At 33.9% G+C, this 26,621-nt stretch overlaps 5 protein-coding genes and 1 pseudogene across 6 annotated transcripts; all 6 read left to right on the forward strand.

Moving 5' to 3' along the window:
- The first annotated feature begins 2,574 nt into the window (after positions 1–2,574).
- Positions 2,575–3,990, forward strand: LOC148784566 (serine/threonine-protein phosphatase 7 long form homolog). The gene is made up of 6 exons (XM_088876891.1): positions 2,575–2,698; positions 2,876–3,178; positions 3,294–3,339; positions 3,428–3,626; positions 3,707–3,868; positions 3,973–3,990. Exons 1-6 carry the CDS (start codon positions 2,575–2,577, stop codon positions 3,988–3,990), a joined length of 852 nt encoding a protein of 283 aa, XP_088733017.1.
- A 4,502-nt stretch (positions 3,991–8,492) lies between these two features.
- LOC105176198 (LOB domain-containing protein 37) lies at positions 8,493–9,715 on the forward strand. The gene is made up of 2 exons (XM_011098929.3): positions 8,493–8,904; positions 8,999–9,715. Exons 1-2 carry the CDS (start codon positions 8,721–8,723, stop codon positions 9,457–9,459), a joined length of 645 nt encoding a protein of 214 aa, XP_011097231.1. The 5' UTR covers positions 8,493–8,720; the 3' UTR covers positions 9,460–9,715.
- Positions 9,716–12,262: 2,547 nt separating this feature from the next.
- On the forward strand, positions 12,263–16,330 carry LOC105176320 (casein kinase II subunit alpha-2-like; annotated as a pseudogene). The gene is made up of 9 exons (XR_016063510.1): positions 12,263–12,355; positions 13,879–14,076; positions 14,312–14,471; positions 14,620–14,698; positions 14,790–14,855; positions 15,275–15,357; positions 15,538–15,601; positions 15,689–15,757; positions 15,905–16,330. The product of XR_016063510.1 is annotated as a casein kinase II subunit alpha-2-like (transcript).
- Positions 16,331–18,809: 2,479 nt separating this feature from the next.
- On the forward strand, positions 18,810–20,701 carry LOC105176199 (uncharacterized). Its single transcript, XM_011098930.3, has 3 exons — positions 18,810–19,604; positions 20,227–20,317; positions 20,438–20,701. The coding sequence occupies exons 1-3, from the start codon at positions 19,018–19,020 to the stop codon at positions 20,501–20,503; spliced, it is 744 nt and encodes a 247-aa protein (XP_011097232.1). The 5' UTR covers positions 18,810–19,017; the 3' UTR covers positions 20,504–20,701.
- Positions 20,702–21,877: 1,176 nt separating this feature from the next.
- On the forward strand, positions 21,878–24,714 carry CGLD27 (DUF1230 family protein (DUF1230)). The gene is made up of 7 exons (XM_011098931.3): positions 21,878–22,196; positions 22,309–22,461; positions 22,658–22,735; positions 23,531–23,626; positions 23,795–23,830; positions 24,059–24,240; positions 24,303–24,714. Exons 1-7 carry the CDS (start codon positions 21,972–21,974, stop codon positions 24,463–24,465), a joined length of 933 nt encoding a protein of 310 aa, XP_011097233.1. The 5' UTR covers positions 21,878–21,971; the 3' UTR covers positions 24,466–24,714.
- Positions 24,715–25,484: 770 nt separating this feature from the next.
- LOC105176201 (uncharacterized) lies at positions 25,485–25,883 on the forward strand. Its single transcript, XM_011098932.3, has one exon. It carries the CDS (start codon positions 25,561–25,563, stop codon positions 25,816–25,818), a length of 258 nt encoding a protein of 85 aa, XP_011097234.1. The 5' UTR covers positions 25,485–25,560; the 3' UTR covers positions 25,819–25,883.
- The last annotated feature ends 738 nt before the right edge of the window (positions 25,884–26,621 follow it).

Raw genomic sequence — 26,621 nt, forward strand, 5'->3', positions numbered from 1 at the left:
ATGATATTCCTAAAAAAAATAAGAACTTTTTTTGTCAATTAAAAAATTCAATTATAACATAAAAGATAAAATTTCAGAAATTATTCATGAATAAGATCAGGACACATGCCCTATAGTGTCAACCTGAAGATCAAGAAACCGGTGGCTTGTTGTTACTAATAAACATTGTCACACTCACAGGCTCATATTCAAGGTTTAGTTCCATTTGATCTGGTGAGTAGTACAGTTTCATATTTCCTTCTCCCACATAGAATTTGAGTTTGAAGTGTTATGGAGTTCAAATATACGGGAGGTATGTTTTCTTCAAGACAAACAGTGAATTATGCTATTCGGTTAAATTCACAATTAACATTGGACTGATAATTGTACAATATAATTCGAGTTGTAAGTTTAGTTTTCTCGTCATAAATAACGTTTCTAACTATTATATATTATTTGTTCCAACGTGGTTTTGATTGCTTGTGATTTCTAAATCCGATTGTTATATTTCAAAATATTGCTTTATTACACGAAACTGAATTTTTTATGGATAAATAAAAAAAACCATTTCTTTCTAAAAATGGTCCCAAGTTGAAAAACAAATCAATTTTCTTTCCGGTAAAAAATACTTACATATCACATGCTAGACACATGCGCTACACCGTCAAATTCTAGACATAAAAATGGATGAAGACCAAAAATACTAATTTTTGTAAGTTACATAACTAAAAGTGCTAATCCTGCAACTAATGGGATTAAAAGTGAAATGAGCCTAACTTATGGGACCAAAAATATTAATTTTTCGATCTAATATAGCATAATCTATGTTTTTTTTTTGTTAAAAAAAATTGATATACATGATGTGTGTGTGTGTGTGTATATATATACTAAAAGAATAATTACATTGTTCTTCTTTGAAGCTTGGTATGATTACACAAATCATTTGTAGTTTGAAAAATTATATCTAGTACTATTTGATGTATATAAAAATAAGTTGGCCCAAGCGGCCTAAAAAAGATGAAAACAGAAGACCCATGAACCCTCGTGAGGCTTGGGACATCCCATGCCCACAACGCTCTTAGGAGGCCAAGGATGGTCCAACCTACAGTCTAATTAGGCAGACTTAGACTACCTAAGTAGCCCAAAAGAAAGAAAGGAGACCCAAGATATCTTCCAACTCGGACCATGGTTAAAACCCGACAAAACATTCACTGAAAAGGCTTACACACGTGGCATCCCACATTCCACTATGACATCCAGTTGGCCTAGGTGCCAGCATTAGGAGTCCCACATGAGCAAGGAAGGACTCCTCACAAGCAAAGGGAAGGACTCCTAGTAAAGCACTTCTAGTTACAAATAAGGATGATTTATCCCTTATCCCAACCAACTTCGCAAAATTCTCGGGAGTGGGATGCATCCCTTGCAGACGTGAGGATTCCCTCTATAAATATAGGTTTAATATTCCATACGGGGAACACCTCTCTCAAGCCCCTCTCATCTTTCTCACTCTCTAAACTATCACTTTAACTCTGTTTAAGCATATTATTATATGTTCTTGCTCTTTTTGTCAATTTTATTCACCATATCTCGATTTTTAATTATATTTATTTATTTTTGACTTTATTCAATCTCAAATTCGACACTAACTCGGGCATCGAAGTGCTAATGCCTTTTTTTGCAGGTCTCCCCTTTAGGATCCGCATACACTTTGGCCCAAGCTTTGAACAATAGTGCATATTCATTGGACTCGTGCATTTTTTGAACGCATCACTATTAATATTTATTTTTGTCTATTAAATAGATCCTTTCTTTAGTCAAAATTTATGAAATTTGATGATATTAGCAAAAAAAATTGAGTAATAGTTTATATTTACCCTCGACTGACTTATTACTTACCTATAGCAAGTGAAGCAAATTTTTTTTAACCAAACGACTTCATACATCTTCACACGTTAATGTGGGTGGGTGGGTGGAGGAGGGGATATATCTTTGTACTTATAAGAATTTTTTGTTAGAAAAAACTTATTTAACTTGCAATAAGTAAGTAATCAATCAGTCTAGTACATAATTTTTTTTTAAAATAAGGGTAAATACATCCACCATCCTTGAACTGTCACCCAAGTTGTAAAGTGACCCATAAACTATGAAAAGTAACTTAAAAGGCCCCTCATGTTAACAGTCAAACTTAAAAAAACTAAATGACGTTACTTTTAATAGACAATTATGGAGTTAATTATTTTTTTATTATAAAAAAAAAATTATTTATTATAATTTTATTTAAAATAATAACACAAACATGACGAGTCGCGATTTGAAATCGCGACTCGTCATTAAATTAATGGGAAAAAATGCAAAATTCCCCATGTCGGGAAACAAAACCCCGACTGCAAAAACCCCGCGCGGCCAGCCCTTAACTTTTTTTAAATTTTTTTTAGTTTTTTTTAAAAAAAAATTTCCACCACCCTCATCCACCATTATAAATTGGACGGATGAAGGGTGGTGGAAATTCACTTCATCCACCAGCATAAAATTTGTTTACGGATAGACGATCAGATTTTTTTCCTCCACCCTCCTTCAATTTTTTTTTTCACACAAATGGATAGACGATCAGTTTACGGTCCTCGTGATAGTACTGTATTATCTCAACAAGCCCAACATAGGTCTGACGATATTCCAGAAGCTGACCTAGACGCCGTACTAATTTCACGGCGTGCAGATGGTAACTTTTGGAGCTACTTTAACCAAAATAATATGTCCGAGCGTGTACAAGAAATCCTACACCAAATAGGATTTTATGGAGTTTACAGGTGCGGACGCCTTCAATTAAATCAACACCTCATCACTGCATTAGTGGAGAGGTGGTGATCGGAGACGCACACTTTTCATTTTCGTGTAGGGAAAGCCACAATTACCCTACAAGATGTACAAATAATTTGGGCACTCCCAATAGACGGCGAGCCGGTGACTGGAATTGATTTCGACCGCACAACACAACAATGGCAAGAATATTGCCTTACTTACATAGGCTTTAGCCCGGATGCAAATGTGTTGAAGGGCTCGAGATTACAGACATCGGCAATTACATCTCATTTGGCGGCGGTCGAAATCACTTATAATACTCCCCAGACTGTCGTCGTCCAGTACGCACGTGCTGTTGCATTACTTTTATTTGGGGGATTGATGTGCCCAGATTCCTCAGGTAACTATGTCTCATTACTATATCTTTCAAAATTAGAAGATATAGAAACCGCGGGGAACTATAATTGGGGGAGTGTTGTGCTGGCATTTTTATATCGCGAATTGTGCAATGCCAGCACAAAAGGCAAAGCGGCAATTGGTGGAGCGCTGCAATTGCTACAGGTAAAATTGACTTAAAAAGTCTTACACTTTTTTTTTTTTTTTTGCTATTGATATTCATTAATAACACATATTTGTATTGTTCTTGTAGATTTGGGCATGGTCACAGATTACGCCACTTTGTCCTGGACTTGGTGCCCAACGGCTATTTATGGGCCAAGTGCAAATGGACAACAATCGCTGGCTCCCAACATGGTGCTACTTGGAATTGTCAGCACACTTTCACCACTACAGTTCGGGGAACTGTACGAGTCATACGAGAAATTTTGGATGAGATGCAGGCGGATCAGGTAACTAAATTTTAATATTATTCGTATATTTATACCGTGAATTAAATTCGTATTAATTTACATCTTTGTTTTTATTACAGTTCATATGGCAGCCGTATGACATGGACTCGGATGTCATTATGGCTTACGCCGATGAATTGAACCCCCAGTTGTGGAGGTCATCCGTTCCGTTGATATTCTACGCAATAGTTGAAATGCATCGTCCCGAACGAGTTGTTCGCCAATTCGGGATGAGGCAGAATGTACCAGAATCGACGGATACCCGTGATATGAGCCTCCATCAGATTTTCCGTAAAAATCATGCGGGCGCAGATTGGTCTCTGCAACACATACAATACATCACTAGATGGCAAAGACGATATGATATGGTTGTACATAGGCCACTCATTTCTAATAGAAGGGAAACAGAACGAGGTTATTGGGAGTGGTACTACAACATAACAAGAAATTTCGTGTCGTCATCTACTGATAGACGTGTGGAAAGCGGGTACCAACCTGGAGAAGCACCTATGTTGCAAGTTGTGGTACGTTATTATATAATATTACATGTTTTATTTTATATATATTTTTAACAACACAAGGCTAATTATTTTTCTACACTTTTTAGGCAAATGAGGTGAATGCCCTTGAAACTTTATGTCGATCTAGACCACCAAATATCGAAGGATATAGTCAATTGGTGGATAGATTTGAACATGGGTTACATATTATCAAGGAGGCTATAACCCAACAGCCACAACAAATTGTTTCTCCATCCGATGATGCTCCCACAACATCCCACAAGCAAAGAAGAAGTTCTAGCCGAATGTCACCTGGTTCAGTTGAACGTCATGATATTGGGGTGGATATAGCTGGTCCTTCTACAGTATATCACCTCAAGATTATTACGTACCTCAACCGTCTCAAGATTATTATATGCATCAACCATCTCAAGGTGATTGGTTTCAATCGACTCCATATATGTCAAATCAAACACAAGATTTTTCTCTTGACCTTGGTCTTGGTTTTAATCAACCATATACACAAGGATATAATATTTCACCAATTCCATTTTCATCATTTGGTGCATATCGTGACAATGTGGAGTCAAGTTCTGAAATTAGAAGACCTCGACGTCAACGCCACAGACGACATTGTGGAACGGGTGGACATTTTTTATATTTGTAATTGTATAATTTAATATAATTTTTTACAATTGTACAAAATAAATAACTATTACATTTGTACCTTTAATTGTAATTTTTTAAGTTAATGCAATGTTAATTTTATTAATTTTGGATTTTAGTATATTGTTAAAATTAATTATATATAAATTAAATTATATAATAATAATTTAAACGAAAAAAAAAAACAGCAGAATTCCCCAAGTCGGGATTTTGTTTCCCGACTTGGGGAATTCTGCATTTTTCCCCATTAATTTAATGACGAGTCGCGATTTGAAATCGCGACTCGTCATGTTTGTGTCATATATTTAAAAAAAATTATAATAAAATAATTTTTTTTTATAATAAAAAAATAATTAACTCGACAATTACGTTTATGCCTATTACCCATCAACCAAAAACATTGAGTCAATATAACATGTTATTGCCATATGTGGCTGACGTAATATATTTACAAGAGCGCCCATGAATATGCAGTCTTAAAACTGTGTTAAGAAAGAAAAAAAACACTATTTTTCTGTAAAATGAAAAAAATAATAATGTAACAATTTAACTATGTAAAAAAAAAAAAAAAAACAAATCATCGCTCTGCCATAAAGAACTGAAGGCCGCTTTTCTTCTTAGTAGTTGGACAAGAACCAAGGCGATCCCTTTTATACCAATTAAAATTCGGTAAAACAATTTTGAAGAATGAAAGAATTTATTTATTAGATAAAAGAAAATTTAAAAAATATTAAATTGTAGAAAATTTATGTATATCAATATTCAAAAAAGAGGAGTGTAATTACTCCTTCGATCTAATTGTATACTCGCTGAAACTTTAAGTGACAACTCTTATTTTTAGATGATTGATAATTCAAAATTTCTATGCTATAAATTCCATTAAAAAATATTGGAGATAAATTTGATTAAGAACATCAAATTTATACAAACTTCAGAGTTCTATTAGAAAATTAGAAAATGTAAAAGGTCTTGCACGAAACTTAAACAAAAAAGTTGTAGTAAAAATAAAATAGAAAAAGTAGATAATTCAAAATTACTATATATTTTTATTTCTAATAATTTAAAGACAATTTTTTAAAAGAAATATAACATGATTTTTTTATCATAATTAAAAGTAAAAAAACATAAAAAATACCAATTAATTACAACTATGCAACTGTTATTAATAGTGTCTTTCTTTGCAAATGATACCAAAATACTAATTATAGTTAAATATCATGATAAATATTTCAACTATAGTTAAAATCATAAAAGAAAGTATTGGATTTAACATAAAAATAATTTATTTTGTTAGGAATAATTACATTCTCCTCCCCTAAAGTTTGGTGTAATTACACTTAGACCCTTTATGTTTGAAAAATTACATTTAACATCTCCAAAATTTACTTCTGTCTAACAAATAAGTCCTTTCGTTAGTCAAAGTTCATTGAAATTGTTGATATTAACAAAAAAATTGAATAAAAATTGATATTTATTACTGACGTATTACAGGTCGAACAATTTTTTTTTCAACTGAACTACCGTTAAAATAGTGAAAATTTATCTCTTCACATGCATTAATATCTGAAGATATATGAAGGTAATTTGATCATAAAAAGATTTATCAAATTTGCAATAAATCAGTAATAAGTTAATCACAAGTAAATATAGACTTTTTTTCAATTTTTTGTTAATATCAGTAAATTCAGTGGATTTTAACTAACGGATGGACTTATTTGTTAGATGAAAGCAAATATCAGGAGTGTTAGATGTAATTTTTCAAATTATAAAAAAATTAGGTATAATTATACAAAATTTAAGAGGAGGTGAGTATAATTATTTTTATTTTTTATTATTGATTGTAATCCAATAAAAACCTTTAATGGGCTGGGTCATGGCAGATCTTGGAAGATCCATGTTAAATACTATCAAGTCAATTGGAAACGACAAGTGGGTTGTCGTTGTGTTAAAATTTTCATTAACATACGTATTCTGGAGTGGCTAGGCGGTAGGATAAGGACGCCACGTCCGCCCAACCCAATCAGAAAACGACCTTCCTCCCTGTCGTTTCCTCCCCAGTACCAAAACTAGAGTCGCATCGCATCAAAATTTAAATCAAATTGTGTAAATTATGTACTCGCAAAAATGATACGTATATTTTCACATACGAAAGAGTTCATTCGTGTGATTAGTCTAAGTGAAATATTATTACTATAAATATAAGTAGTTAAAAGTTAAGGTCAAATGTGCAATTAATCAACGCTTAACAATATTGTTCATGTGTATTTATACATATATAAATTATCAGATGTTGAATTGTATATGACGACACCATCATATATTGATCCGACGATATTTGGTGGCGTTAAAATTAATTCCTCAATATCCTCGTTCTATATCATGTAAAATTTATGAGTTAATTAATTTGAGTATCAAAAATATTAAAATTAGAAGTTATTCAATAATTCTAACAATGAATCACAAGAGCAAGTAACAAATTGCATATAAACTCAAAGCAATCCCATACAATGCAAATTTGTGAACAATTGAGTAGATGTGAAATGAAAAATTGGGTATAGATTCATAATTTTCAAGTGCAATTATATATATATATGTATATATATTCTTGAATCCTAAGGAAGAAAATGTACATGATTTTATCCTTTCTTGAACATAATTTTCCTTAATAGGTTTAATATAAATGCCTTATGTGAACTTTTAGTTTTGCTAATTGCTGTAATGATGTGTACATTAGGGGACAATCCAGTGGATTATAGGCTGTGGTTCAAACTTATGAGGGTGTGTGAGTGTGACGGGTGCGTATATATGTAAAATAAAAAGAAAAAAGAAAAAAGAAAAAAAAATTGTTGCAATGATGGATCACCTCATTATGCAATTGATCTGTGTCCATAAACCAAACAAAGACAAAAGATAAAAAAAATAATATCGCTTGTCCCTTTCCCAAGTTTTATTAAGGTAGAAATTTTGATAGTGTTGACATGGGGCCACCCTGAACTTCTTAAAATGACAAAAACACCCCTAAAAAGATATATATAGATTTGAGCCCGTATATCTTATAGTAGAATGTATCAACTTGAATCCGATTATATTTGAATTTGACGACGTGCATAATCTCTTCAATAGTTCGATTGTAGTTAGGTAAGAGGTCAATGATAAATTGAACAAGTAATCTATATACACACATATTCCAAATATTAGGTACAATTTTTGCTACTTTTGTTTTTTTCTTGAACACTAATTTTAAAACAATTTACTAATTTAAGTATATGTGAGCTATAATTAAGAATTTTCTATTGTTGTTCTAGTCGAACTTATACATACATGTATGTGCTTGAGGGATTTAAGAATTTAGATAGGAGCTAGAAAACATTGATACTTAATTTAAATTTGGACCTCAAATCAAGTGTGTGTATAATTGTGTGGAAAAATATAAATGAAAGTGATAGGTTATCAAGAGTCTCAATATCCAGAAAGCGCTACAGAATCCAACGGTTGAGGGATAGCCATCCGCGGAAACTAGCAGCCGCTGTCGCCCAATACTTCGGAATCTAACCCAACCACGCACCACTGTTGTCTCTCTCTCTTACACACACACACCACCCACCACTCTCTCATGCCCATCAACTCAACAAACCCAACTATAGTTAACTGCTCAAAAAACTTCACCCTCACTCTTTCTCTTCCCCAAGTCTCCACTTCCTCTTTATATATGCACCCTTCTTTCTTCTTTCCATCCCTGATACTCTCTCTCTCTGGCGCCCCCCCTCTCTCTAAGTTCTTGTTTCTTGCTGCCTGGGAGGCCTCTTCTTCAGTTTCTTCTCTAACATCTCTTTTAAACAACTGAAATCATCTTGATGTCCTGATAACTCAAGCAAGATATACACAAATATTGCTTGATTAACATCGTAAAGAGCAGAAATTACGAGAGATGAGTTGTAATGGTTGCCGGGTTCTTCGAAAGGGATGCAGCGAGAGCTGTATTTTGAGGCCCTGTTTGCAGTGGATTGAGAGCGTTGAAGCCCAAGGCCACGCCACTGTCTTCGTAGCCAAGTTCTTCGGCCGCGCCGGCCTCATGTCCTTCATCTCCGCCGTCCCGGAAAACCAAAGGCCTGGTTAGTATTTCACCAATTAGTGTCGTCCCATCTTGTAACCTGTATTGATGATTTAATCTGAAACCTGAAGCTGAACATGTGGGTTTATGTACAGCTCTTTTCCAGTCCTTGTTGTTTGAAGCTGCCGGGAGAACAGTGAACCCCGTAAACGGGGCGGTGGGGCTTCTCTGGACCGGCAACTGGCACGTCTGCCAGGCCGCGGTGGAGACCGTACTCCGCGGTGGCTCGGTGAAGTCAATTCCAGAGCTTCTAGGAGGTGCATCGGAGCCCGACGATGCTTCTGAGTGCACCGACATGTTCAGGCTCCAAGATCCTGGCCTCAGTTCAGAGCCCAAGGTGCAGAAACGTCGGCGTTCGCCGGACGAGCCGGCTAAGGTCATGCAGTTAGCTGATCTTGATCTCAGCCTGACGCCGGGTTTCCAGGACAAAAGAAGCAGCACGTTGCCTGAAAAGCGGCGGCCCGTAAGCCCGTCAATGTATTCCGAAGAATCTGTGACGACAACTTGTGGAGATCAGCCCGCAACCGAAATAAAGCTTCTCAACTTGTTTAATTGATCAACCTGTACTCAACTTCATGCTATCAGCTATAGCTTTTTTATTCTTTTACCGTTTTCTTAGTTTAATTTGCCCTGACGGGTACCCGGAATTTTACTCCGGCGAGGTTTTGTAAATCGCCGGCACAAGATTTCTGTCTTTAAAGGATGGGAAAATGAATGTTTCGCCGGCGATTAATCCTTTCTTTCTTACTAGCTTGTGTAATTCCTAATGAGTGTCGGACTTGAATAATTGAGTTGATTTCAACTTTTTCTTACTTTCTTGGCATCAACAGATGAGCAAAGGTTTCTTGCAGTACTGTTCTTTTATACTGTCGCTCCGAAATTGGATTTTAATTTTAATTATATTGTATTTCTTATTTTATTTTATATATATATATAATGTGTATAAAAATCATTTTATTAAATTTTATCTAAAAAAAATTATAAATATAGATTATATATATCTAAGGAAAGATTTTATATAGGTGATATGCATACGTGAAATGTAATAAAAAATATAATATGAATTGTAATAAGAAACAATTTGTTTCGCTCCCGAATCAAATTAGATTAGTGTGATATTTAATGTGGAATCTTTTATTTGTGTTATAATTAGCATGCGTTGAAATTAAATTTATAATTAAATTAAATTATGACTTAAAAAAAAAACATACAACACACATAAATGTTACAATACTATTTGTGTAACACAAAATTGTGACAATGTAACATTTGCGCAACACGAAATTGGAACAAAAGATCATCCATCTATTTGCCCAATAATTGTTTGAAAAAATTATGTGATAGAAAAAAAAGTTAACAACAATATAGTGTAATTCAGAATTATCAATGCATTTTAAATTAAAAAAAAAAGAAGAGTCCATCAACCTAAGTGGCCAAGGGAATATAGGCGTACGTAGGTAGGGTAGGAAGAAGGTCAAAAACTCTGTACCACCTCACAAGTGGTACTACGTCAATAACCATTTTATCATTTCTCTAATTTTTCTAATTATTTTAAAAATGTAGCATTCAAATCAGATTCAATTATATAATTTAATTATATTATAAGTACTATTTGACTTCTCTGTTATTAATATTTTTGAATGGTACATTAATAATTACAAATGATATACATACACACAAATATGATATAATTAATTCTGATTCAAATAAACTTGATTGGAGCTTATAAAATTTTCTTGCAAATCATTCAATTATTACATAAAACATAATTTATAGAGTGCAGATACAATACACTAACACTTTTTTCACAAAATTACAAAATCACTAAGAACACTTTATAACACCATAAATCAATGTAAAATTTAAAAAAATATAAAAAAAATAAGAATTTGATTGGATAGTTATTGTTTGTGGGAATAAGATTATACATCCATCCCAAACCTCTCGTTTTGGCGGTTGACTAAAAGATTTTTTAAAATAAAATTATGAAATTTATATGAATAAAATCGATAATATCTTCAACAACGGATACTAATAAAATCGCAAACTACATCGAAATTAATGTCAAAATTTGACTTTAAAGGTGTGCGGTGTGAGAATACGGATGATGCTGAGGAATGAAGAAGCAACCTAAAAAAATCTAGACTAGTTTAATTGGAAGCGTACCCTGTACTAGTTCCTGGCAACTTGGGGCAGGTCAAACCTTTGACCCAATCACACCTCAGATTGGTGTAGGAATTGCGTGGCAAAGGGGACAAGTACACTTATAAAAATAAGAAAACAATTAATTTAAAATATACTTGGTAACGGGTCCGAGTTCGGGTACGGATCTATATAAATGGATGTTGTGTTTGGCCCTTTTGGAGACCTTTTCGGGGGTAGAACAGCTTAATTTTGGTAGGGGCGAAGAGAGAGAGGGAGAGAGAGGAATTGGCTTCTGGGGAGTGCAAAGGGGCGTGCGTGAATCTTGGATTGTAATCAAATGGTCTGATGTGTATCCCTATAGTCGGAGCCGACACTTGGTTTTGTATTCTAGATGAACCTTACCGCACTCTAAATATTCCCACTTGGGTTTTTTTTTTTTAATTTTTAGTGTAAATTTTATTAATGCTGATTTAATATTATCTTAAAATTTTATGTCTTATAATATAATATGATGATATTTTAAAAATTAGTAACGTATTTATATAGTTAATTTTTGTTTAAACTAATTTATTTGTATATATTATAATAAGGACATTTCTTATAGGACGAAAATATGCAACATATATAAATATATATATATATATTATCTATGTTATTAAAGTAGAGGAATTTTTTTCCGCATAAGTTTTTAGATGATGAATGTAAGATATAGAATTTAAACAATATAAATCACACTAGTAATAGGATCAATACTGATTATTTCAAGTAATTGGATATATTCTTCGCACACCAATCTATAATATTTATTAAAGATGTGACCTCTAAAGTAATTAATTGAGTGTGCTTTTACCGTAATTATAAATTTATTTCTTGAGCTATTATAATAATAAAAAAATATATACTTAATATTATGGAAGCGGGCTCCATCAATTGAATGTATTTGTGGCATGAAAATCAATTATCTGAATGTTACTAATAGGTTTCACAAATAAGAAGCACGCTTTTAATAAATGACAATAGAATATGTTCGAAATAGAGTTTGGCCGAATTTGAGATCCATAATTTAAATTTAATTGAATCCAAGATCCGACCAGTCTCATTCAATATGTAATGTCAAGTTGCAATAAAAAAAAAAAAAAAAAAAGAATTGGGTAAGGACCAAAAACCACAGTTGAAGCAATAAGATATTGTGTATGTTAGGACAAAGAGATGAGATGGAAAGTGTGACGCGGATTTCACCACCGCTCCTTTTCATGGAACTTGCGCCAACCCTACCACGACAAATTTCCAAGCTTCTTGGTGCAGATGTAGCCTTCTTCCTCACATTTAAATTTAATTTAATTAATAATAAAAACACATTATGTAAACATTGTACTATATTTTAATCATTAATTATTGCTCTATTAAACAAGTGGGATCTGCACTAAAACCCATCCTACTTACAACATTAAACAAACCTAACCCACAATTCCTTGTGGTCGCTTTTGGTCTTTTTCGAATTGTCGCCATGTTCATCCGCTGTAATAACATTTGAGTTGAGCAAAGGTGTTTTTCTATATTTGTTTATTTATTTTTTATGTATTTCGTATTGAAATAACGTTATGTAATTAATAGTTTATTATTTATTTGTTGGAAATACAGATAAACAATCAACTCTTGATATTTAAAATTTTTTTATGTTGGAACGAGGTAATAAGTTATATTTACAAAAAGAATAACATGATTATATTTATATCAGGACAGATCTACAAATAAAAGTTTGAAGGAGCCGAAAAATTATACTTATATATTGAATTCACATTGTTGGGGATAATTAAAATAATTAAGGGGCCAATGTATATATAAAAAATATAGGGAGGGGGGTTGAATGTAGTTACAAAATTTGTGGATGAATGTATAAAAAAAATTAAAATTTATATATAGTTCTTGTAAATATATCTCAAATTTGATTGATAATTGGCATATGGTTTGTATTTAATAAATAAATTATAATTAATATGTTAAATATTAATATTAAGATTAAGTTATATTGACACTTCTAATTTTATTAAAAAAAAAAAAAAGATAATTACAGCTGCATTTCTAGAAGGAAAGAGGGGGTGTTACAATTATAATTTCAAGTATTTATAATTTTACAAAATACGGAAGGTATTTGTGTATTTTGAATTACCCTAATTTATCCTAATATTAAATAATTATAAATAAAATCCAGTATTTTGCAGTTCCATGAATGTTGTTGTTATAGATGAAATCCAATAAATATTTTGTAATTTATGTAAATGTCGTGACAGTGATGCAGAAACGGCGAAGTGGTTGTTGTTCCCAGTCATCTACTGACAGAATACTTGTAAATTGCAAGTGACGATCGCCGCTGGCGCACTGTTACGTTTGGCATCTCAAGTTCTAGCTTATAAATTTCCTGTGTGCTTTTCTCTTGTGTGGTCAAACATTTGTCTTATCAAACTATTTACGGAGGTAGTTTTACCCCAACTCTTTAGGGTGCTACAAAGATTCTTTAAATGTTTGTCTGAACTGGTCAAATGGTATTAAATGAGAAATGTGAAAGACTAACGTAGTTGGGAGTATCTGTTGATCGCTCCTATTAACTCAAGCAGTTTATGATAAGCATGTTTTATAATTTTTATCTCATACAGACTGTTACAGATACTTGTTCTCTATTATCATTTTATCACCTGTCAAAATGCATTTCTATGGAATGAAAATTCTAGAAAATCTGTTATATAGTTGAGTATCTATCTGTATTGATAGCTCATGATAACTCCAGAGTTTAATGCTGAAATTTCTAATGTTTGTTTGTCATCATGTGCAGAACCTATGTGGCCGGGGACCCAATGTTGTCAAACTTCTTGACATTGTTAGAGATCAGCACACAAAAACTCCTAGCTTGATATTTGAATTTGTGAATAGTACAGATTTCAAAGTTTTGTACCCTACATTGACAGATTATGACATGCGCTACTACATATATGAGCTGCTCAAGATGAGGCGAAATGACATTCAATGTTAAGTTCATGCTAAGTCGTTTTGCTTCCTCATCATTCTCTGTCACTTTTCTTCTTTTTATTACAAGAGGCAACACATAATCATCACTAATGGTGCACCTATACTGTTGGTGGTAAGAAAGGTGTTATCATATATACTTACTAAATTCAGGATGTGCCTTAGAGACCACTAGATACATGTTACAATATTTCATGTTTGATAGTAGTTCAAAAGACTAAGGTTTTCTTATGCTTCTGTAGGCACTAGACTACTGCCACACACAGGGGATAATGCACAGAGATGTCAAGCCTCACAATGTAATGATAGACCATGAGTTGCAAAAGCTTCGTTGATTGACTGGGGTCTTGCAGAATTTTACCACCCTGGCAAGGAGTATAATGTTCTTGTTGCTTCAAGGTAACATGCAACTATTAAGGCTAGTAGCTGATTAGAACTTTACCTGGATACAAACCTCTTCTCCATCACTCATATTTTCAATTATGTCGTCGCCTTGAGAAAGAGTTTTGATTTCATTGATAATGTCGCTGGGCCTTTGTTCTGTGATTTTTTTTACTTTAATTATTGTATTAGGTACTGGCTCAAATTCCTTGGATATGTGGAGCCTTGGTTGCATGTTTGCTGGAATGGTGAGGGTTTGCAGGGGTCTATTTCTGTGGGGTTTTTCTTCAGTGACCTCCTTCTTACATCTCCTCTTCGTGCTTCATATTCTTAACCCAGTTTTTCCGCAAGGAACCTTTCTTTTATGGACATGAAAACCAGGATCAACTTGTCAAAATTGCTAAGGTAAAAGTTTTGGCCTCCGCGCCAATGACTAAACCTTTGAACTTTATATGTGATTCTATTTCTCTAAGTAGTTAAAACTGGGATGTATATTTTGGTCGGATTTATAAAGAGCACAAAATTACAAACAAGTAAAGAGATCCAATGACCTGGTAATTAAATAAATATGTATTTATATATTTGCATGGAAGACAGAGTTGTATCCAGTGCTAATTCAAATGTTAGAGATGCAATGTTTCTGGCCTGAACTCTGTTTCTGTGGGTTCATTGACGTACAGAATTACCAAAAGAGACTTAATGATGTAGCTCTCCACATTGAAATTTTCTGGAACTAAATTTTTCGAAAGAAGGTCACATGACATAGTCCTGCCTTCCTCAGGTTTCTAAGTAATTTGCCGTCTGATATGAGACTCTCTGTCCAGGTACTTGGGACAGATGAGTTGAATGCCTATTTACACAAATATCGTTTGGAGATTGAACCTCAACTTGAAGCTCTCGTTGGAAGGTATGCTACGGGCTGATAACTCTGATTAAAACGCAAGTTTAACATTTTAATCACAGAGAATCTATCTGACAAGATGAACGCCTATCCTATTCAAGTGCTCAGAAAAAAAAACAGAAAAACATAAGTGTACCTTAGTTTGATACATTTGCACATAAAGTTGTCTACCTTTTCGTTTGACAGACACAGCCGAAAACCGTGGTCAAAGTTTGTCAATGCAGATAATCAGCATCTCATGTCGCCCGAGGTCTCTTATTTCCTTAACCCTGAAAAAGATTTAGACAAATCTCATCTACTTTTTTCAAATTTTTATTTTCTTTCTACACTGTTGCAGGCGATCGATTTCCTTGACAGACTCCTGCGCTATGATCATCAGGATAGAGTCACAGTAAGAGAAGCCACGGTAGTCTTATTAATGACTTCACTAAGACTTGTTTTTCTATTCTCAATGTTGTTCCTTTCTTATGGACCTAATCCCTGCTTTTCGCTTTCTTTCTCGCACTTTCATCCTCGACTAAACTGCACACATAATTCTCTCTGTTGTTCCTAGGCGCACCAGTATTTCTCGCAAGTGAGGGCTGCAGAAAATAGTAGGACTCGGACCCAATAGCCCGGCCGCCTTGTCCCATACACCATAACAGTGACTTCTGTTGTATTGCAACACATCCAGAATTGAGTCCCCCATTGTGCAGGATTTAAGATCAATCATGCAGAAATGTCTTTCGGACCAACCAGAGATCTGACATCATAGTAGTTGCGCTTTCTTTTCCAATTCAAACAAGTTCACATGTGTAACTCATATCTGATTCCAATTATTCTAAGGTGGTTTTCGTGACTTCCTTTCACTTTTGCTGTGGTTAGAAAGTGGGAGAGAGGACCACTTACACACTTCTGCATGCCGTCGGATCAACACATAATGTGTACTCCAACAGGCCCTTATGGGCGGCATCGCAAAGCCCCACACCAACACTTTAAAATTGCGTATTTGTATCTTTATACAACACGAAAATTGTTGTAATTGCATCCTTTTATAATATGCAGGTACTTAAATATATCTAAAAAATTTTTTAATTAATGCCTATCGTTTATCATTTCATCTAATATAATTCCTTCCCACTTATTTCCATATTTAAATTTAGACTATTATTTATTTTCCCGTGCATCGACATGCAATATTGTTTGTTTGTATTTTCATTTTCAGGTATCAATTTTAATGAAAAATATATGTTTTCAATTTATTTAGATTTTCATATTAAATAAGAATGTGTTTGGATTAGTTAATAAAATTATATTTTATATTAAATTATGATATTAAATTAATATATATTTTTTTAATTATTATTAAACATGCTATGATCCGAATTGTTTTCGAGGAAGTCGGAGTGTTAACATGTGCCAAACGTTTCAGGGCTTTGTTGATATATTCAGGTCTAATGTTTTGATATTTTATTCTGAATAGTTAGAACAATGTGCAAACAATCAAAGTCTTAGGTGAATAAGACATGTAAATTACATAAAAGTTAGTATAATATTCCTATATGATTCAAATTGATTATGATCTAATCAAACACAATTTAAATTAGAATTTTCTTGAGATATTCCCTTTTGCCACCTCGATTGATTATTTATTTGTAATAGCAACTTGAAATAAGACCAGCTCAATTATATATAGAGGCATGAACCATCATTTTTAAAGTTCCATTTAGATGGAAAAATTATGATATGAGACAAAAAATTAAGGGAGAGATCTTAAATAAATTCATATTTAATAAATTTAAAACTCATCATAATGACTCAAAAATACATTAAAATAAATAAAAAAAACTTGAAAATCATTGCAACATGGAATTATTCGCATAAACTCAATAGTTTTGTTATTATGCATTTTCGAAGTCCTTATTTGCAGATTTCTTGTTTCAAATACAACCTTAAAAATTTGACAACTGCAAAATAACATATCCATAGCAGATTGGATATTTTTTTTAATTATAAATCATATTGTAGATTTTATTACATTTAATGATAGATGCCACATGCATAAAAGTTATATGATTTAAGTAACGAAATTTATATGTTGCGTATATATTTAATGTAATAGATGATGCAGTGGAATTTACAGTAGAAGATTTTGAATGAAATACGAAAAGAACTAGTATCCTAAAACTAGTGAGAGTCGTCAAATTCTAGTACTCCTATTATCCTGTTAAATAAAATTCATAAAGAGACCAAAATTTTTGTGAATAAATCTGTTATAACAACATCAAGCAAAGCCCCGACAAGAAGGAAATACATAGCAAGAAAACAAAAACCTGGGAGACAAGAACCATATACCCCAATCTTTTCTTGGTAAACCACAGTAGTTGAATCAGTATCTTTTGCAGGAGAGTTTTGGGGTTTGAAGGGTAAATTATAGGGTAAATTGCAATGATTTGTTTCTTAAAATTTGGTATAATTACGAATAATTTTTTATTATTTGAAAAATTACCAAAACTCTTGATTTTAATGACCGTATAACCAAAATATGATTGTGGGCTAAGAATTATAATTTTATTTATTTTTCAAATTTTTTTTGATTTTTTTATGTACTAAGTGGATATATATATATATTCTTTTTAATTTTTTCATCCATCCCGTTTGATTTTTTTATATTTTTTTAAAATGAAAAAATATACAATAAGGACAAAGTTGATAATTTTATTAATCCATCAAAAGATTACTTAATTTCATTAAATATCAAGAGGTATTGATAAATTTTCAAATAACAAGAGGGTATTCGTAATTATGCTAAATTTGAGGGGATGTCATTGTAATTATACTTTATGTGTTTCCAATCGGGAGGTCGTATGGTCTAGCGTGGTGGGTGCCATTGGGTGGAACCGTGGAAGAAATAAGGCCGAGATCTCTTTTAGCCCGTATCAACAACAATACCTCTTGATGTTAGACATTAGACTTAATTATATAAATAAAATTATAGGTACATCTCTTGTTGGGATATGAATGGAATGTACCTAAGGAGCGTTTACGTAAAAATTTTCTATTGAATATAAAATATATTTATAATTAGAACAATCTCAAAAGATGTTTTTGTAGTTTTATAAATGACAAAGCTGTGTTTATGTAATTAAACTTTACTTTAAAATAAATTAATATAATTCACCGTCATTGGATTTTAATTCAAATTAACTTGGTTGTATATAAATTAATTACATGATATTTACTAATATATAATTGATAAAATTTAAAGAGAGCAATCAACTATACGATATATATTATAGTTATCATGTCATTAATTCGTCCCCAATTTAGATAAGAATTTTATCAAAGCAAAACAAGAAAAGGGACGTGTCCAAATTTATTGGTAAACGATAGAGTAGAGGCTACGGATTGTTTATCCAACACAGATCGTTTGAGAACATCTCGTCGGGTAAAACTCTTTTGCACACGTGAAATGCTAATAAATTATAAAACTCTTCCACCGCGCAGTGGGTCCATCGTTCAAGAATTCCTCAGCCGAATATACTCTTCTCTGTCTTCAAGAATTCCGTCTTTTTTTAACTCTAATCTCCTTTTTGTTCATTATGATATAAAGACAAGAGACGGGTTTCAATTATTCTTTTACTGTCGTCGGCCTCTTGTTGCTTTCTCCCTTAATATTTGCTGAATATGGATGTGGTGGAGCTTTTAGTGTTGTGTGTTCTGGGGTTTTCTGTTTTAGTGTTCTTGATTCTTGACAATCTTGTTGCGATCGAGGAGAGCAGAAGAACTTATCGTGAAACAGACAAAAGCACTGATCTTTTTAATGATTCTGAAAGCAAAACTAGGATTGGGTCTTCAGCAGTGGAATCAGTGAACGAGAGTTGTCATCAAGACGAGGAAAAGAGTGTCGGTGCTGCTGAAGAGGCTGAAAACAGAGTAACAGAAGAAAAAGAAACAGGAGTTCCAGTTAGTGTAAGGTCTGAGGAATCGGTTTCTTGCAGTGGGTTTAAGGATGATGTTTGTCAGAATATGGGAATCTGTGAGGATGATTGTGAAGGAGAAGAGGGATTGATTGATGATGATTGGGAGGGAATAGAAAGGACTGAACTGGAAAAGAATTTTGGTGAAGCAGTGGTTTTTGTGGGTTCTGAGAGCAATGCTGATCAGATTGCTGATGTGAAGTTGCAGTTATATGGGCTTCAAAAGGTTGCTCTTGAAGGGCCTTGCCATGGATCACAGCCTATGGCATTGAAGATTTCAGCTCGCTACAAGTGGTAATTTCATCAATTTTTACTCTATTTTCGAGGGTTAGTTGCATTTTACCCCAAAAGACAGCACTGACAGAAACGCGATCCCTGAACTTTTAAAAAGAAGCTCCGTGCAGGGCGACGTTGCCTTTTCTTTTTGGCCTGTTACTGTTTTCACGGAGAGCCTGTTGCATGTTTTCATTAATTGCTAGTTTTTACTTTTCTAGATTTGGTAAAGGATATTTATTACCTGCTTGTCTCTGTTGAATATGGAACATGTTTCATATAATATAGTACTACTTCATACTCGGCTAAAATTGGCTGTATCTGTTAATGAAAGGTCAGTGAGAATGTGATGATTGAAGAATTGAGCTGATAAGGTTATGCATCACTCGGTAGCGACTCTTTTAGTAATTTAACCCCAAGTTTACAAATTTTTAAACGCGCTAACGCTTATTTCTGCTTGGTTGGAGTCACGTATATAATAATATCTACATCCCTTCTGAGTCCAGCAAAGGTTATTAGTTTTCAATGATGAAATTCTTTAATGGCTGTACTGAGGCTGTCGTTAGTTGTTTAGACTATGTAACGAAGGAGATGGGAGCAGTTACACTGGATTAACTGAGAAAATGGTTCTGTAATATGACAGGAATGCTTGGCAGAAGCTCGGGAACATGAGTAGGGAGATGGCAATGGAGAAGTATATCGATGTTCTATCGCAGGCTGTTCCTAATTGGCAGGTGGACCAGAATTTCACTAGTTCAAATGAATTTTCCATTACAACCTAATCCCTCTTGGTATTTTCTGTGTTTCTTGGAGGATGCAATAAAAGTTTCCTGAATTTCTCTACTATGGCGCAGGGGGAACGTACGCAAACTATTCAAGATGGAGCAACTTCAGAGGATCTAACTATGCAGAAATGCTGAAGCTGAAAGATAAGCTATATAGGATGTGAATCTACCTTTTGTTTTTGTTAGGACAGTATATATTAAACATCCAATTATTTCTTTGGTAAATTGGATAAGACAATGTGGATTTATCCATTTCTATATTCATTCTGATATCTTAAATCTCCCCAGTAATCTGGGAACAAAAATATATGACAATGATTTGTCTTAGACGAATTTCTGCTTCTGACATGCCGGACCTTTCTACCGTTATGTGTTGCTGAGGCAAATGATTTGCTTAAGGTTTACATTGTTAAGACGGGAAATGTTTTGCGCTACTGGTTGTTTGTCTATGTATAAAATGTAATACAAAATGCGATACGAATCTGCAATAGAGTATTTAACTCAAATCCTTGCATTATAACTGTCTTTGCTTGTGATCAAGTTCACTGCAGTTCTCAGTTTATCTTTAGTGAAACCATGTCTTTGTTTGTTGTGTTTGATAGTTTGTGACTCGTCCATAATTGACCGCATCCAATGAGGTTAGACGCTTGTTTGTAAGCTTTGCAAGAGAAATATGTTACAGAGGCGGAGGCCTCGTGAAGAAATTGGTTTTGAGGTTGATGCGGCATAAGAGATGGCAAATGGGCCGGGCAGGTGTTGTTTGGACCTATCTTGAATAGGATGAGTTCAAGGTGGGTCTTGAAACTTGCCCAAACTCCTAGAATTAATTGGAAAAACCCAGAAGAGCATCTTAATAGCTTGAATAGCCTTGGATTCATGTAATTCATGCTCAGATCAGACTGACAGGATGAAATATGATAATATACTAGATCTCCTCAACAGTCATATTAAAACTAAATCAATAGTCCATAGTGAATCATAAAATTCGATAAAATTTATAAATATCTAACCTCTAGATAGTAGGCACAATATTTATTGTTTTTACTTTTTCTCTCGAGTTTCACCTTCATTTAACCTTATTAATTTAAACATCTAACGGCTATAATAAAAAATTTTCTTGCATTGTCGCACCTAAACTTGTGATTGCGGCAGGTGAGCCCGAGTGAACTCGGACCATCCTACTTCACACAACGTTCCACTTCGTCCCATCTTATAGCAAGAAATTGGAAGTCATAAAGCCCGTGGAGACTTGCAAACACGAAAAGTAAGCAGCGTGCTGCTGTATTCTTGACACGTTACGCCACACTCTATTACACACACCTCACACCACAGCCACACAAAAACCCAACAAAAAGTGTAAATCTTTCTCCAGGATAATCCTACTTACAGATGGGGCCAAGAAAACCTGTGGATTCAAAGCAAAACACTCCGCCGGGGCCACCCCAATGTCCAATCAGAAAAGGAAAAAAACACAAATATTAATTTCCCTCCACGTAAAAGAAATTTTGAAAAAGGAAAATCTTGCACTAATAAGCAACCACTTCCTCCATTTTTAAGATTCCAGGAGCTCTCCTTCATCTTCCTACCTTTCCAGGTAGCAGACATGCTTCGATTAAACCTGTATTGTTCCATAGTCCCGATTCCCAGACAGGCCAAGATTGATGTAAGAAGCTTCAGCTCATTACTTGAGTATAAAAGAGGTCATGGAAGGATGGGTGTCAGGCTCAGGGCCCTGAAAGATGAGATGGGCGGAGGCAAAGGTGGAGGAGCTCCAGGTCAGAGTTGGGAACCTGGATTGGAATTCGAGGTGCCTTTTGAGCAAAGGCCGGTAGGTTTTAATTCATCTAAACATCATGAAGCTAAGATCACATAGAAATGTTGTAAATTCTTGTTTTGGGGGGTTGAAGTTGAGAGTAACGGAATCAGGTGATGATAAACAGGTGAATGAGTATTCATCTCTGAAAGATGAGAGTCTGTACTCGTGGGCTGAGCTGGGGCCTGGATCGTTTTTCCTGCGACTTGGGGGACTATGGCTGGTCACTTTCACAGTCCTGGGCGTGCCTATTGCAGCAGCTAGCTTCAATCCTTCAAAGGTACGTAGTTTGTGTTTTTTCAGAATTTTCTCTTTTATGTTGGATGAAATATATGTATTCCCTGCTACGGAAATTCACGCAGAAATTTTGGACGGTAATTAGCAACAAATTCAACTATTTTATAAGAAATTTATATCGTTGCTAATGACATTATTTCTTGAGCGTCAGAAAGAACTAATAATTTTGAATGATGCAGGATCCTTTACGCTTTGTTCTAGCTGCTGGTACGGGAACTCTTTTTCTTGTTTCGTTAATTGTCCTAAGGATTTATCTGGTACGTTCTAATCTTCTTACTGGAAATTATTACTACTTTTTTGTGAATCCGAGAATTTCTATTTGAAATCTTATTATTTCTAAAATAAATGACATAATTTCTGTAAATATATTAAATGGAATAACAAATATAATAGAGTTTGAAATAGAAAATTTATTTTCAGAGCCAACATAAAACTTAGGGGGTGTAAACGAGTCGAGTTTGAGCTCGAATCATATGTAATGATCTCGAGCTCGATCTGACGAGCTCATCGAGCTTGAGCTCGAGCTCAACTCCCCCGACTTAGAAGATTCCTGTTAGTTCATTCGCAACTTGAGACATTTCCTCTAGGCAGATTATTGGGTCAAATTTTGGACATAAATTGATCTTTTGGTTTAACTTTGTAAAAATTATGGAAGGAACAGTAGTTTCCAAATAATTCATTTCAATTTTCTGTTATTTCCACCTATGTGTTATTTTTACAAAGCAGAACCAGAAGGAGAAGAAACTAATCATATGTGCAATTTCATGTTTTCATGATGACAATTTTATCTCATAACTTATGGAAGTGATGATAAGCCTAATAAAATCCTCCATCGAAATGATTTTTCAAAAAATTTCTTACTCAAATCAAGTTCTGTCGAACAAAACTAATTATAAAACAAAAATTCTTACCCAAGTCATATGATTTGTCATTTTCCTTGAATTGTACACCAATCACACGACAAGTATGTTGCACTTGATATATAATTCGTTCAAATCAGACAAAATCGACTGTCCTCTTCCAGGCCTCACATTCTGTTTTGCATTTGACAGGGATGGAGCTATGTTGGTGATCGGCTTTTATCAGCAGTCATACCATACGAAGAAAGCGGATGGTATGACGGTCAGATGTGGGTAAAACCACCGGAGGTTAGCACCTTCTCGTCGATATATTGCTACCCAAAGTTAACTCTTTTAGTGAAGAATGGAAATCAGACTCTACCGAGCACTAAATGAACAAAGAAACAGAATGGAGCATTTGTAATCATTGATCACTGATCATGTCATTTCTTTTTATTTTATCCCTTTTCCCTGCAGATCCTTGCTCGTGATAGATTACTGGGCTCATACAAGGTACAAATTTGATTTGTTCTGTTGAATTATCAAAATGACTTGTAGAATACCGGCATGCATAAATGTTTAAACCATTAGAAAGAAGAATCGTTTAATTCTCGAACTAAAATTTAATACCAAAATGTGCTGATTGTATGACACGAAAATACGAGCAAACCAATCAATTAGTGTGTTTGGGATCAGAGTAGCATGTTTCTTGGCATAAAGAACTGTGGTTTATGCATATAGGTCAAACCAGTCATCAAGTTGCTGAAGCAGACGCTTGTCGGTACAGGAGCCCTGCTCGTTGCTGGAGTTTCACTATTCATTTTCGCTACGCCAGTAGAGGACTTCATTAAGACGACCTTCGCCCAGAAAGAGGACCCGTCCGACGTTTCAGCCTCAAAGATCAGCACAAAGTTCAACATAAGGTATCATGAGACTTCAAATCCATCAACTGAGTATGCATGCATAACAATTACATAAATTGCAGGAAGGAGGAGCTGCTGAGATTGCCAGTTGACGTGAAGTCCGATGACGACCTAGCAGCGGCAGCAGCAGAGGCTGCTGATGGCAGGCCGGTCTACTGCAGAGACAGGTACTACCGCGCATTGGCAGGCGGGCAGTACTGCAAATGGGAGGACCTGCTTAAGTGATTAACAAAAATGACAGCTAAAAGTTTTCACGGGTTCATGTACAAGGTTAGGGACCCGTATTTGGTGGAAGCATCGATGGAGCGTTTGATACACATGTAGGGGAATATATATATATATATATATATAGATGTATCAGTGTTAGAAAGAAATCCAATTCCAAAGATAAGGAAACTTCTTAATTAATTTTTGGATAAAGAACATCTGAATTCTTGTATCCCTCAGCAATCAGTATGGATTTATTGAAGAACAGCAATGTGTCAAAACTCGGACCGTTCTACCGGTCTGACTAGATAACTGCTCTTGGTCCACCGAGTCTTCTAATTCTGCAGTTGCTTTATGATATACTTAGTTAATAATGAAAGAGGAATTAAGTTAACAATAAAATCCACCAAAAATTATAATCTGGTTGGAATTTGGGAGTTATGTGTGGGGCACATGACGAATCTCATAAGAAAAAATTTGCAGTTTTCAACGGATTTTGGTCTTAATGTCATTTTTCTAAAATTGCATGATTTAATTGTTAAACCGAATTCCAACATAATTAATTAAAGTTGCCTATTTTTGTAATTGTGTACTCAAAATTGTGTTTTCTTTTTCTTGTAATTATTTGGTTATTAATATATTAATATTAGAATTTATTTAAAAAAAATTGAAAGTACAAATATATTTTTTGTTTTCTGGGAATAACATTCATTAGTACATCATTTAATAATACAGTCAAATTCAAATAAAAATTCAAGATATCAATATTTTTAAATTATCGAGCATATTCGAAGTAAACAAAACAAGACAATTACAATACTCTCGCATATGTGGAACTGAAACTCAACCTCAAAATTATAAAATCTCCACAAAACCCAAAATTGGATAAGAAGATAAGTCAATAATCCTCGTAAATTTAATTGGCATCACATTGGTCTAGCCATGATTTCCTCGGCAGTTGACACCTAATGCCAAGAACTGACACACCTTCGCAAACGTGGCGCCATTACACATACCATCAAACCTTATAAAATCCAAACAATAACCCTGCTCGTGAAAACAAACCTCAAATCCCAGTGAATATAGCAAGGAAAAACGCACAAGGCCGGAAATATGGATAAGAAGCAAGAGAACGAAAAGAAGGTGAATTTAGAAGGGCTACCAGTGGAGACAAGCCCATACACGCAGTACAAAGACGTGGAGGATTACAAGAAACAAGGGTATGGAACGCAGGGCCACCTCCAGCCTCAACCTGGCCACGGCGCCGCCGGATCCACCGACGCCCCCACCCTCGCCGGTCGCAGCGGCGTCGCGGATCCGCGGGATCAGCTCTCCGCCACCGATGCCATTAACCGCCAAGGCGTTCCTTAGTCTCTTTTGGCAGTTGTATTTAACTTGTAAGGTTTTCGTTTAGATATTTGAGTGTATCTTTATTATTGTGCTGTCTCCTTTTATTCTATTTTTCTAAAAAAAACATCCATATTTACCAGCAAATTACCACATTCAAATACGCAATACAATATTATAAGAAATTTAATATTTTTGAATCAAACCAATAAATTGATAAAAATAAGGAAATAATTGATACCTTAACCTCACTCGTCAAAGAAAGGAATATCTGAAATAATTGCATATTAGAATTTGAAAGGTTTACTTTTTTTTTTTAAGTAAAATTAAGGGATAATTATATTTAGGTTTGTTTATAACTAATAAATAAGTTTTCTCTAGTTAAGAGTTCATATAAAAAATATATATATATATATATTTATTTTTATTGATTTATTATGAATTTATTGTAGGTCAAATATATTTTTTTATGAATAAATTATTTTTATTTATTATATATAAAGAGGTATAATAATTTAATTTTTAAAAAATTATTTTATTTATTTAAGTTAGTAATAAATTAATTAATGATAAATATAAATTTTTATTGATATAGTAAATTAAGTGAATTTTAATCAACGGATAAATTTATTTATTAGATGCAAGTTAATTTTAGGAGTTTTAGATTTAAACTTTTTAAATTATAATGAGTCTATATTTAATTATATTAAATTTTATGGGAGGAAAATGTAATTATTCCTAAAATTAATTACATTTAGATCTTAACCATGGATAACTTTAATACTTCACCAACAGAGTTTGGCAGCTTGATGTGGTTATAGAAGCTT

This window comes from Sesamum indicum, linkage group LG13 (assembly GCF_026168435.1).
Source record: "Sesamum indicum cultivar Baizhima isolate 11 linkage group LG13, ASM2616843v1, whole genome shotgun sequence".
Lineage (NCBI taxonomy): Eukaryota > Viridiplantae > Streptophyta > Magnoliopsida > Lamiales > Pedaliaceae > Sesamum > Sesamum indicum.

Excerpts from the sequence above, each read along its gene's own strand:
- LOC105176201 (XM_011098932.3), top strand. The coding sequence starts at position 25,561 with ATGGATAAGAAGCAAGAGAACGAAAAGAAGGTGAATTTAGAAGGGCTA.
- CGLD27 (XM_011098931.3), top strand. The coding sequence starts at position 21,972 with ATGCTTCGATTAAACCTGTATTGTTCCATAGTCCCGATTCCCAGACAG. Across the intron at positions 22,736-23,530 it reads TTGTCCTAAGGATTTATCTG|GGATGGAGCTATGTTGGTGA; the intron begins GTACGTTCTAAT and ends TGCATTTGACAG. Across the intron at positions 23,627-23,794 it reads TGTGGGTAAAACCACCGGAG|ATCCTTGCTCGTGATAGATT; the intron begins GTTAGCACCTTC and ends TTTTCCCTGCAG.
- LOC105176198 (XM_011098929.3), top strand. The coding sequence starts at position 8,721 with ATGAGTTGTAATGGTTGCCGGGTTCTTCGAAAGGGATGCAGCGAGAGC. Across the intron at positions 8,905-8,998 it reads CCCGGAAAACCAAAGGCCTG|CTCTTTTCCAGTCCTTGTTG; the intron begins GTTAGTATTTCA and ends GTTTATGTACAG.
- LOC105176199 (XM_011098930.3), top strand. The coding sequence starts at position 19,018 with ATGGATGTGGTGGAGCTTTTAGTGTTGTGTGTTCTGGGGTTTTCTGTT. Across the intron at positions 19,605-20,226 it reads ATTTCAGCTCGCTACAAGTG|GAATGCTTGGCAGAAGCTCG; the intron begins GTAATTTCATCA and ends GTAATATGACAG. Across the intron at positions 20,318-20,437 it reads AGGCTGTTCCTAATTGGCAG|GGGGAACGTACGCAAACTAT; the intron begins GTGGACCAGAAT and ends ACTATGGCGCAG.
- LOC148784566 (XM_088876891.1), top strand. The coding sequence starts at position 2,575 with ATGGATAGACGATCAGTTTACGGTCCTCGTGATAGTACTGTATTATCT. Across the intron at positions 2,699-2,875 it reads AATTTCACGGCGTGCAGATG|GGAAAGCCACAATTACCCTA; the intron begins GTAACTTTTGGA and ends ATTTTCGTGTAG. Across the intron at positions 3,179-3,293 it reads GATGTGCCCAGATTCCTCAG|CACAAAAGGCAAAGCGGCAA; the intron begins GTAACTATGTCT and ends GTGCAATGCCAG.